We start from the raw sequence: 14,324 nt of genomic DNA on the forward strand, positions 1-14,324 counted from the left end.
AAGCTTTCCGTTAGAAACATAATTTGCTTATATCAAAAATTAATTTAAATGTCGGAAAACATTTTTGAAAGTATATGTGGAGCGTAGCTTTATATGGAAGTGAAACTTGAACAATTGGAGTACCTGAAAAGAAAAGATTAGAAGCTTTTGAAATGTGGTGTTATGGAAGAATGTTAAAAATCAGATGGGAGGACAGTGAAGTGGTTTTGGGGCAAACCGATGAAAAAAGAAGCATTTGGAAAAATATAGTCAAAAGAACAGAGACTTATAGGCCACATATTAAGCCATCCTGGAATAGTTGCTTTGATACTGGAGGGACAAATAGATAGGAAAAATTGTGCAGGTAAGCAAGGCTTGGAATATGTAAAACAAATTGTTGGAGATGTAGGATGTATGGGATATACTGAAATGAAATGACTGGCACTAGATAGGGAATCTTGGACAGCTGCATCAGTCAAATTTGCTTTCACCAGTCAAACGACTGAAGAAAAAAAAAACATCTAATAAAAATAACAATGGCAAAGAACATAGACGACCTAAGCTAACAATAAAATGAAATAACACAAAAAATATATTTGCAACACAATATTGTTCAATAAATAAAATAAAACAAGAAACAATTTAACATACAATTTTATTCCAAATCTGATAGTAGAAAAAAACTTTCCAAATCAGGTATCACTAGATTCAAGTATCTTAATACAACATTTTGAAAAAGATCACAGCTAAAGAACTTCACAGATATTTGAGCCCAGGGTGCAACAATAATAGAGATTTGTATGACATATAATTTAAATACCTATATACTAAATATCACAGCTACGTCACACCTTTAGAAACTAAAATAACATTCAGTGAAAAATATGGCTAGAGCAAACAAGCGCCTTTTAAGAAATGAGTATTCAAAAACACGCTCCTGGAGACCAGAGAAGATAGCTGAAGAAGTACGGCAGTCTAGAAGCAAACAAAACTGGTTGTCCAATGAAACAACTATCCAACTTGTATAGGAATAAAGAGAAAGCCACCATCCCTCAGTCCTTAAATACATTACTGGAGATTGCCAGCTGAAATCCAAAGAGCGTGTCTTCATAATTTTTACTATGATGACATAATAATTTTTATTCATATCAAAGAAACCTGCAATAAATTGAAGAGCTCACGAAGAATAATGAAATGCGGTTTATGATCAAAGAAATAAAAAACTTATGAACAACTTCAAACCAAAATCTTGGGTTATGAAAGATGAAGATTGTAAACTTCTTATAGACTATTGGAAGATTGAAGGAAAATGAATAGAGTACTGCAGCAAACTATACCATGACGACCGATCAGAGCTCACAGAGGTAGATTTAGTGGCCGAGACAGAACCAGAAATTCTCAAAGAGGAGAAAGCAATAAAGAAATTGAGAGACAAGTCACCGACCCAGGTAGTGCCACACGGGAAATGATAAAAAGAATAGATGAAGTTGGCGTTACGATTATACACCAGATTTGTAAATACATATGGTTAACTGGCAAATGGTTGGATGAGTGGGCAACCTCAGGGCTTGTACCCTTAAATAAAAAAGGCTGCACACAGTGCTGTGAAAATTATAGAATTATTTCTGTGATCTCACATGCAAGTAGAATTTTGTTGTATATACTCCATGAACACCTATGATACTACCTGGACAGAGAAATAACTGCAAAGCAAGCCAGATTTGTCTAAGAAAAGAGTACATGTGAGCAACTTCTAAATATTATGCAGCTGACAGAAAAAGCCGGAGTTCAATACTCCTCTTGTAATATGCTTCCTAAATTACACCAAGGTTTTCGATTCAGTCAGAAGGAAAAATCTGTGGTGAGTATTGAAAGAGATGGATGTCCCTGATCATCTCTTTACCCTCATTCGGAACCTACACAGTATATGTAAAGAACAGAGTGATAGTTATACTGGAAAATGACACAGTGGAGCCCTTTTACTCGTCGAGAGGAGTATAACAGGGATGTATTCAGTCTGATGTTATTCAACATTTAAGGCGAATATATCATGCAGAAGAGCTTGAAAAAGACATGGTGGTGTACGAATAGGAAGCCAGTGTATAACCAACTTAAGGTTTTGCTGATGTTATGACCCTGTTTGCAGGATCTGAATTTGAAATGAAACATATCCTTGACTGAGTTCAGCAAGAAAGTGAGGTGCTAGGGCTGAAATTAAATGTCCAAAAAACAAAAGTTATGATCGTAGACACAGCCAACATCATTCCAGTCAATGACATGCTGTGTGATTTTGAAAAGGCGGACCGCGTTCCCATTTTGTATATTTAGGATAAACAAAAGATAAAGCTGGGGGCTCACTGGCTGAAATATGAAGAGTTATCTGGGTGAACGAGGTGCTTATGACAGCTATTTGGAAGGCAAGGGCAATCATGAGGAGTACAAGGTTGAGACTGCTTCAGGTACTAGTCTTCCCAGCAGTCAAATATGGTATTGAGACCTAGACATCAAGGTGGAAGACTGGAGAAGAATTGATGCATTTGAAATGAGTGTCTATAGAAGAATGTTCTGTATTACATGGGCAAAAAAGAGGGCAAACAACTCATAAATGAGCTGGGTATACAGAGGTTATCTGCAATATGCTTCCAGCACATACTCGGCTTTTTTGGCCATACAGACTGTAGGCCTGGCAAAAATCTTGAGAAGGTAATCATACAGGAAAAAATCGAGGGCAGTAGGTCACACACAGAAGATTGCTGAAAAAATGGTTGAACCAAACTGAAGAGGCGACTGGACAAAGGTTAGGCAGATTGATTTGAATGGCAGAGGACCATGAGCTATGGTGGGAGATTGTTACAAAATGTAAATTTTTTTAAGGAATGAGGAGCATGACTTGATATGCTTTAAAATTTTTTATGAGAAAATTTTGATATGAAAGTACAAATATTTGAGTATAATTGTTTAAAAGAAATGCATGAAAATATTTTTGGAGGAAAAAGTCTCAATTTCTTTTGTTCAAATTTCACCCCAACACCTTGGTTTAGGTAAAGATTTCACACAACCATTCTTATAGCCTTCTCTTAAAAAAAAAAAATAATAATTGCTTTTAACCCCATGTTAACAGGACAAACTGAAGATGAGCTAATTATAATTCCATAAATCCTTTGAATTTAAAAAAAAAACATTGTGTAAAAAATACAGCTGATATACAAAAAATAATAATTAATTTAAACTTCTAACATGAAAGGTAATAAATACAGCAAGAATTTTTTTTTTGTAAAGGATCAAGCAACAATGCAACAACAAGAATAACTTTATATGGTCAATTACCCCTAAGAAGATAAATCAGTTATAGCTGACTTTTAGTAAAATTAATTTCAAACCATTATGCAAATATAAAAAGTAGAGATGTAGTTTTTCACTTAGAAATAATTTAAAAAAATCTGAAAATAAAGAAACAAAAAAAAAATAATAACAACAATGTATAAATAAGTTTTATCATCATAACTGTTGTCACACATTGTATGGAAATTATAAAAAAGCGATTTATATTAAACAAGCTACTAAATAAATAACACCATGAAATTATGGGAAGAGAGAAAGTTAAAAAAATAAGTTTTTCCATTCACAAAAAATAAAGAGCAATACTCTCAAAATATTTTTTGGAATTAGTAGTTTTAAGAAATGTTATGTTTGCAATGTGATTCTCATAGTAGATTTATAAGGTGCTCTAAGAAGTCAATAAATAAAAAGTAATCAAAATTAGAACAGATTGTGATATGTGTAATGCTGACAAAACCCGGACCTGATTATAAAAACCTAGAATATCCATTACATACAACTGTGTAAACAAATGAATTAATGAAAAAACCTATCACGCAATGATAAATGTATTCACAACAAAAACCCCACGTATAACTACCGCACTACATTTAATTATACTGTATTGTCATACAATATAATTTCAATTAACAATTTTATAAAACAAAAATAGAAATTAAGAAATAAATAAAAATTAGTTAAAAGCATTTTATGACCATAAAAACATAAATAAAACCCGAGATTATAAACAATTAAAATATTTACACACATTTTTTATCAGACTTCATTAATTTTGTGTTCATAATGTCATCAGACTGTAGTCTTGACTGCCTCTTCAATGACAACAGAGGCTGCTTTACAAAATCTAATGATGCACTAGAGAAATTGATGTATAAGCCAGAAAAAATTGATTTAAGAAAATTAAAATACATCCATCATATTGTAATAGTCAATTAAATTTCAGCCAAATTCATTGCCAGATAGATAATTCTATTAAAATAAGTGTCAAATTTACATCTACAGACAAATATGCCATGAAAAAAATTTAATTGAGCAACATAGTAGTTACAAAAGTTTATTTAAACTTAACAAAATCAAATCAATAGTTCTTCACAACAAAACAGAATATACCAGTAAAATTAATAAATAACAGTGATCAATTGAGATATTATTTACAACACATAAATAAAATTAGTTGTTCCCTTCAAATTCAAGTAGCCATTTTCATACAATAATTCATCAATTAATAAAATTCTTTATTATCACCTTTATTTTGAACAAATTATATGATAGCAAATTCTTTTCATAACTAAGAAAGCTTAAATTTTTACCTATATTTATAAATGACAGTATAAACTTAATTAAATTATGAAGTCAAAGCAGTTAAATTTACAACATTTACAGAACGATACATACAAGTTGTAGATAAGTTACGATTATGGTAATGTTAACTATAAATTAAGTGATTAAGATAATGTGTAATTAAAACTACTTAATTTTAGTGTAAATTATTACTTTAAAAATAACTCGTATTTTTAAGCATTAATGCCAATAAAAAGCTCTATATTTAAAAAAATGTAAAAACAAAAACTTGTTTTACATACTCTCATATGTATAAATTTAAAAAGATTTCTTTTTTAAAACAGCCTGAAAAAAAAGCTGTTAATCTTTTTAGTTGCATAACATAACAATCAATAAGATATCCATTTTCTATTCTCTACAATCCATCAGTCTTTTAAATTAATTGCACTGAAAAATACAAGAATAAAGGATAGGTCCATCTACACATAAGACCCGTCAGTAGTAATTCAACTTTTTTTTTAAATAGGCCACATGAATATACAGTTCAAGATAAAAATGTTAACTTTATTTCAATTCCAAATTTTTAGTCTCAGGAGCTCATTATTAATCTTTTATGAAAGGTGAAAAAAGTTTTGATACCAGAATATTTGCTATTGAATGATGTTATGTTGAAGTTTCTTGGTTTATTTATGAAGCCCGTGCAATGTTTTTTTGTGTAAGTTTTCTGAAGTTGTATCAAGTAGATTTGTAAATGGGAACATTTTCACAATGTACAAGATAAAAATTTTGAATTTATAACACCAATGTGGGACTTAAACTACATAATCTATACATAACTAATATTAAACTACATAAATTATGAATGTAATTACACACACACACACACACACACATACACACATATATATATATATATATATATATAAATTTTAATATAACACTTCAAAGGTCTGCATTTAATGTCTTTTCATACTCATGTGGAGCATGTTATGCAGTGATAAACTGAAGTCTACTTCACAAATGTTACAGATTCTTTTAATTTCAAAAATAATATAGTTACATGAACTGCTAATTATTAAGGTGGGCTCCTACAATGTAATATTTTCAAACTGAATGTTTTCCTAGTGCAACTTGCAAAATGTTAAGTGGTAAATAATTAAATTACTTCAAGTCTGATATTGTATTAATAGTTAATTTCTATCATTCTTTACAAGTTTTTAAAATAAAACCAAATATTTTCTCTTTTTCAGGAGTATCTTATGATATATTATTCATCAGGAGTGGAGAAACATCCTAATTCTATTACATTCCAATACTCTACAAATAATTTTTCAGTATAAGAAAACAGCATTGTATGAAATAATAAAATAATAATTTATACAAACATAATTATATGAATGTAACAGCTAAGAATACTTAAATTAAATTAAAAATATAATCTCAAAATATGGATTAAAATCATATGTAAGGATTTGGCTGTCTGAACAGCCCTAAGTGTGAATATCAGATTGCAAGTTTGGCATATCATTTGATAATAGGGTGATTGACATACAATCTAATTTAAATGATTAAATTAAATCAAATTCAATTAGGTCAAACTTAATTACTTTGGTTGGATCAATTTTTAATGATATTAATATTGATAGAACAGTTAACTTAAAATTCATTAAAAGATATCATATAATATTAACTTATATTTTTATTATTTATGAACTCACACCTATATCAACCATTACACAGACATTGAAGATTGTTAATTATCATTTTTTATATAATAACTGAACTGAATAAACATTAATTTAAAAGTTGAGACAGTTAAACAGGCAAATTAATCAGATGATTATCATACATTTTGAACAGCAACAGTTTTAAACTTCACTCATTAACATTATTATTTTTATCATTATCAATGAGAATCTATGAATTACTGTTTAATTAAATGGCCACAAAAGTTATACTGGTGTAAATAATCGGCCTGTATTTTATGGTGCACTAACTGTAAGGAAAATCTGTTAACTCTATCAGATTAAAATGTTTGATGAACTTAAGAATGTAAGAAAAAAAAAAAATCAAAAAGTACTACGACATCTGTTCACTGCCATCAATATTCATGTTGAGCTAATCAACAATGAGAAAAGACTTGTGAATGCTTTGGTTATTACTTTAGCTTTATCTACAGATCTGCGATTCCTGTTGATGATTTTAAATCTAGTGACTTATTGTTTGGTGTTTCATATATCATGGGAAAGATGGTGAAGATTGGAATTAAGTCACTTTGATAAAGACCTGTGATGGGGTTAGATGACATCCTACTTTTATGGTTAAAGAAATGGAGAATTATATGCAACTATTCCAGTAAATGTTTCTGATAAGTTTGAAAAAAGTGAATTTTCAAATAATGGAAGAGTTGGCTTTTCCTATCCTAAACAAATGTGAGGAATGATATGCACACAACCTATTTCTGTTCTTACTGTCCTGACGAGCATTAAAAAAAAAAACTTTTAATATTAACTGTTTCTTTCCAGAGTGTATTTATCAATAGTTGGTCAACTAATACAAATTTGGTTAAAATTTTTTGTTTTTCTTCGTTACTTAAATTGAAATAAATAAGTGGTAAGAATATTTTGACTTCAGGAAAGGCATTTGACAGTCCCCGATATTATTTTTTTATACTAATTTGCAGGGCTTGAAAATGGATCTCTATTTAAATGGAAGACTGTTACCTCTAATATAGAAAATGTTTTGATCAGACTTCACTGATAAGACTTCATGTTTCTACTCTAACACTTTTAGAGTCTACCAAATTTATTTTTTATTTCACTTTTATATCTCTGTTTACAATGCAAGTTACAACCATGAAGCATAAAAAATGCCAATACCTTGAAGATCCTGAGACAATTTGAACGCCTTTTTTAAAATTCATCCAAGTAATACATGGATACATTTTCACATAAAAAAAATGTTTTTTCTCACACCAACACATGTCCATAAAATATGTATAAGAGTAAAGTTAATGATTAGGGTTTTTTTTTTTAAAGTAAGCTATTATTCAGGTAATAGACAGGTTACCTGAATAATAAAATAATAACTTAAATAATGGTATCTTGTTCCAAGCGAAAATCTAGAATTAATAATTTGGTTAACTCAAGGTTTCCAGACTTCAAAATCACTTCTTCTTCTTCTTCTTCTTTATCCTGTTTAGCCTCTGGTAACTACCGTTTAGATAATACTTCAGAGGATGAATGAGGATGAAATGTATGAGTGTAGTCTTGTACATTCTCAGTTCGACCAATCCTGAGATGTGTGGTTAATTGAAAACCCAACCACCAAAGAACACCGGTATCCACGATCTAGCATTCAAATCCATGTAAAAATAACTGGCTTTACTAGCACTTGAACGCTGGAACTCTCGGCTTCCAAATCAGCTGATTTGGGAAGACGCGTTCACCACTAGACCAACCCGGTGGGTTGACTTCAAAATCACTGGCGTGGCTAAACTCAACTGTGGTTAAACCTATTCTAAAATACTGTTCAGTTGTATGAAACTACCAATATGTTACAAAAATGAAATTGAGGATATTTGAAAGAAATTTCTTGGGATCCTAGCTTTGAGAGTTTTTGTTGTGAAAGGAGAATTAATATTCTGCATTCAATCTGTCCAAGGCTCAAACTACTGCATGCACAGGAGAGTGGGTGAGGTCCTCTTTATTTATATTATACATAGACATGTCTATATGACTACCGAGTTAACTGATTTTCAGGTTCCATATGCAGGAATCTGATACTCTGTTACTTATCTTTTGTCAGCAGTTTCACAATCACTCTAGGAACATTGAGAGCACTAATGCCAAATGTGTATTACCATATAATGACAGATGTACCCCATGTGAGTAAGATAAAATATCTTACTCTCACCTTACTGATTAATATTTAACAGATATTGTTTAAAATAATTAATAAGTCTCTCATTAACACAGTAGTTAAGGTTAAAAGATTATTTTAATTGTTTTCTTTCCTCAGGATGATTAAGGTGTTACATGCTGTTTTCCTGGAAAGACTTGGATTTCTTATCAGAAATTCTACTGTGCCATAGTATGGGTTGAGTTTGAGGGTTAATGTGAACAAAGTATCAAAGAAAAACCATAAAAAAGTTTTTCTAACAGAAAAATATAGTTAATGATCAACTAACTAATGATCGACACAGTTAATGATCCAACTTTAAATGAATCATTATTATTAAACAGTCGTAAATGAAAATTTCTGAATTATGAATCAGAATCAGCATATTATGATAAAATATAGTGCTTTATAAAATTTCATTAATTGAAAACACTATTTAATTTATTAAATATAAATTATTTACATTAACAACATATAGCGAACTATAGCACTTTAGCTATTTACAACAGCATAATCAAATATATATTATTACAAATATAATTTTGAACAAATTATAAAAAAAACCTGCAAAATTGTTTCCAGTTATCTGGGTTTATTGTTATCTAGTGTACGGCAGAGTAGTAGTACATGAGAAATAATGCATGCAATAATTTTATCAACATGTTTACAGAAAATGTAAATAAAGTATTTATAACAAATGAAGAAGGAAGAAGTCATACAATTTCTAATCATGAGCTTCTCTAAAATAGCAATAGAGCTAAACTAAACTAGCTATAGAGGTTTCATGACTATTAAATAACATTGCTCATTGTCATAAATAGGAACAAGAGCAGGGTTAATACCTTATATTTTGTATCTTACTTTTTTTAAATTGTGCATGAATATCATTGTCATGATAGAACCCTGTGTATTCAAAATGTTTTATTATAACTTACTTTTACTTACAACTGGGGCAATAATTCTTGAGCTACTATGGAATAAAGAAATATATATATATTTCTTTAAAATAGTTTTGTACATACATATTTTTAAAAAATATCCTACATCTCTGGTGTAAAGTGAAAATACGTTCTTACTGGCCAATTGTGATTTGCCTGTTGGAAGGCCTCTGATGGAGCCCCAACAAATATTGTTTTAGTACATTTTTATTATATGATTAATATTACGTTTACACCTTTTATGGTTTATTATTTTGGAGTTATTTTACCCTTTTAATAATAACTACCGGGCGATGATAACGCCCAGGCGTTTTTCGCCCACAAAAAAAAACAAATATCTTGGTGTTTGCCCAATTCGATAATCAAATTAATCTGTCCTATTTTGCATTCACATCACATTTCAAGAGAAGATCAGATTTTTTGAATACTTGATGAATGAGATTAGTTTGAACTTCAGCAGACAAATAAAAGTACACTTTATTTCGGTAGATAAAAGATAACGCAAGGAAGGGAAGTAACCTTCTTTCCTGAAAGTTTTGTAAATTTTTGAGACAATTTTTCATGTTGATGTATGTTAGAATTATGTAAGTTTTGTTGCTATATGTCCTAAACAAAATCATTCCATTCATAAACCTGAGAACCACTTATATATAATCACATAAAAACATACTAACAAAATGAAAGATAAAAGTAACAATAATTCTATACTTTCATTCTTTCGCACACCAAATGCTGCTGCATTAATAAACATATTATAAAATAGCATCAATAAATCACAAAAAAATACAAAAGACCACATAACATATTAAACAAAGCATATAACAATAAACACACAAAAACTAGCAGCACAAATCAAACACAGAACTGCACTAAATACTACAAGTAAAAAATTGACCAACACATTCACCCATAGAATCAAGCATATTGTACATAACAATTAGAAAACAACTTTATATAAAATGGATATATGTATTAAGATATAAAAAATAAAAATTAAATTTTTTAAATATGTAGGCATTTTATTAAAGCATGTAAATGTCACTAAATCAATAGCTGAATGGTATTAAATCATATGATCTAACCACAAACCAAGACGGTTTTTTATCAGTTCAACAACAGAATTTTTAAAAATAAAACTATTTACAACCAGTAAAGAAGAAACTGGATCACACCAATGATATATTTTCTGGGAATATAATTTCAAGCACTTGAAATTCATGTTTCATTTGAAAATTACTTAAGGCCAAATTTTGTAAAGCCAAATTAGTTCAACTGAAAATAATTTTGTTTACAATAAACATTAATTGAAATACATGTGTGTTTTTAAAAATAACTATGTTATAAATTACCTAACATAAATTAATTTGAAAAGTAAAAGGTTTATCCAAGGTTGCGAGAATTATTAATAAAAGATAACAGTGACTGTTATCTTGTAACAGCAATGCAACAACAACAACTATCATTAATAATGGCTGTTGCAAGTAAATGTGTTTTTTTTTTGTTTTAAAAGAATTCCAGAATTAAAATCCGAGTTCACTGATCATAAAGATATTAATTTTTATAATTAAAAATACTTTACTTCAGCAAGACTCACAGTTATAATACCCAGTAATCATCATTCTCATATAAATGTTTTGATAGCAAATTTAAGAAAATCAGATCAAAAGTTCAGGTTCTTGAAAAGTACAAATTATCTCACCTACATTTATAAAGCTTTTATTTTCCTGTTTGGCCTCCAGGAATTACCGTCAGGTATTAATTCAGAGGATATGTATGAGTGTAAATGAAGTATAGTCTTGTACAGTCTCAGGTCGACCATTTCTGAGATGTGTGATTAATTGAAACCCAACCACCAAAGAACACCGGTATCCACAATCTAATATTCAAATCCATATAAAAGTAACTAACTACCTTTACTAGGATTTGAATGTTGGAACTCTCGACTTCGAAATCAGCTGATTTGCGAAGACACGTTCACCAATAGACCAACCCGGTGGGTTATACATACATAAACCTATAAAAAAATAACACTGAGCTCTCCTTAGCATACTACAGGACAGAAAAATGTATTCATATATTGTAAAGCGAGAGCATCTTATCAGTGGAATAATGTTGAACAAGTTAAAAAAGACTATAGTTGTACAAATATATCAGATAAAACTTTATTTGATAGTAAAATATCATAAACTTCTTAACCAGTTTGAATCGATAATTTTTCTCTCAACACTAAAGGAATTTTATAATGCAAATCAATGGGAGGTTAGGGTAAATCAGGGTAAATCAAGGGACAACTATTATACATAAAATTTAACAAATGCAATAGATTGAGAATATAGGGTATATATAATTGTCTGAACAGTAAATATTCTCTCTCTCTCTGTCTATCTATATATATATATATATATATATATATATATATATATATATATATATATATATATGGGGCTGTTGCACAAAAGTAGCAAACACTTTTGATAAATTTTATAACAAAAACGGGTTTGCTATAATTATTAAAAGGAAAAAATATTTAAAATTAAATTAACATAAAAATAAAATAATTTAAAATCAGCATCACATCAGTAAACAAATGATCATAAAAAGTAAGCTTAATATAAAATTTAGTACTACAATTTTTAATACTCCAACCAAATGTTCTCATATGCATGTATAATTTCCACTCATCCTGTGTAATCAGAATTTTAACTTAAGAATAAAAACAGTTCGAATAGTTGATGGCTGTATGACTGAAACATGATCAGACTTTTCTTCTCTTTCTTCAGAAAATTTGTAAATAATTACTTCGGAAAATAAAATCTGAAGGGGTCACTTCCGTAAACATGATAAATTAAACGTGATCATCAAAAGGGCGGCGACAATAAATAAATAAATACTCCCTAAAAGAGGAATTTCATTTAAGAATGTCGATACTCATAACACGCGTACACATATACATGTGCGCGAGCATGAGAATACATACAAAATCTTTTAATTTAATTTTTGCCTTCTTAGTAATGGATTTATAATAATAAAAATTCCGACAATTTAATATATAGCTCATGCAACCTTTAATGTTGAGCTAATCTGTCATTGCAAATCAATGTTGTTTGTAGTTAAAACATTAAATGTTTATATATCTTATCAACACATTAAGGTTAGGGAAAATAAAAAGACATATTCACGTTTAATTAAAAAGAAAAATTAAGGATTAATACCATTTTCATTGATCCAAACCAAAATTTCTAACTTCTGTTTATAGTTTTATAATAACGGTTGAAACACTGAATACTACTTACATCTTCAAAAATTGACCCAACGTTAGCGGTGACGAGCAGGACTTGTGTAATTTTTTCTTGAGCCATTCTTGTAGATAAGTAAAATGCAGATTGTATTAGGTAATACGGTTAATTGAATTATCTTTTAACCGTGGCACTAAAATTTTTGGGTTATGTAATTTGAAAAATACCCATTTTCGAAAAAACACAGAACATCTCCATTGAAAACAAGCTACATCGACGTGCTTGGTTAGCCACGCCCACTTCTATTGACGTCAATAGCAGCTTTTAAAATCCTGACTCCTCACGAAACGGAACAATTAAACTTTGACCTTATAAATGCTAATTTCTTGACGATTATTACGTTTGTAAGCGAAGTAAAGAGTATAAAACAACTTAAATCACACTCCAGTAACAGCAGATTCTGTAACATTAATGAAATAACTCACATCACTTTACTTTCCGTAATGATATTGATAACTAAAACACCTCTTGGAAGCAGACGACGCATGGCATCAGATTTAGCGGGAGAGTTGAAGCTTGTGCTGACCACGATTCACAAAGAATAAAAGATTTGCCTCATAAATATTTTTTTATATTCTATTTTGTTGTCATAATTTAAACAAAAATAATAAATTATAAATTAACTATTTTATTCACTTTAACCAATTATTTTGCCTGCGTGCAAGTCTACAGTACTAAGTAGAGGAAAACTGAAAAAAAAAAAACAAAAACAACTACAAAAATTAGAAACAGTTTACAACAGGAAAAGTATAAAATAAACTGTTTTAATAAGCATTTACACCAAACATGAATGTTTGTTTAACAAGAAAGCTTTAATCTATAACTTTGTGTAAATCTGATTTCCAGGACTGATAAGTACACATTTGCCTGTCAGGGTGTAGTACCCATGATACTGAATAGCAGTCATACAGTCTTCAAAACAGATAAGGACCCAGACATCTATGATCCTGTCTTTATTCTTGCCTTTTTAACATAACTACGTCACTCATCCATAAGCATATGATTCTATGCAAATCTTAATTTTCACTTAAGATACTATTATTGCAGCTGAAAAAATATAGGATGGCCATTTATTACATGCTGTTGACAAACATTAGACACAACTCTGGTGTCACATAAAACTGAAATTATTAACAGCATACCATATCTCACTCCTTTTTTCAGTCTGATTTACCTTTTGTTGTGGATATATAAACTCAATTTATATTATACAATTTTATAGTAATTACTGTTTTCTACATATTTGTATCTTACACTACTTTAAAAATTTATTTACCAACAGATGGAAGATAAAAATGACAATTTCATATGTGCCCATATTTTTCCATGTTGAGATCCCAACTTGTTTGTGGCATAAATTTGACTACAACCAGTACTGAAGTTCTTAACAGGGCCTATAGTGAGTACACTATAATTGGAATACATTCTCTGGACATGCTGGAAAAGAAGATAGGAATTTTTACCAAAGTATACAGATTTTTTGCCAAAGATATGAAGTCATACAGACTTCAGCTTAAACCAGTGCCAAACAACATTTAACCAAAGAAAAAACTGAATGTGGTCTTACATTTTTTATGGAGTGGGTTTATTA

At 29.6% G+C, this 14,324-nt stretch overlaps 1 protein-coding gene across 1 annotated transcript in view; it reads right to left on the reverse strand.

The window, feature by feature from the left end:
• Positions 1-12,959, reverse strand: part of 5PtaseI (inositol polyphosphate-5-phosphatase A) — a 161,418-nt gene extending 148,459 nt beyond the window's left edge. Inside the window, exon 1 of the mRNA XM_075354957.1 lies at positions 12,731-12,959. Within this exon, the coding sequence (XP_075211072.1) occupies positions 12,731-12,796 (66 nt within the window). The 5' untranslated portion in view covers positions 12,797-12,959. The remainder of the gene's footprint in view (positions 1-12,730) is intronic.
• Positions 12,960-14,324: the final 1,365 nt, after the last annotated feature.

The sequence above is a fragment of the Lycorma delicatula genome, chromosome 1 (genome assembly GCF_047948215.1).
Source record: "Lycorma delicatula isolate Av1 chromosome 1, ASM4794821v1, whole genome shotgun sequence".
Taxonomy (NCBI): Eukaryota; Metazoa; Arthropoda; class Insecta; order Hemiptera; family Fulgoridae; genus Lycorma; species Lycorma delicatula.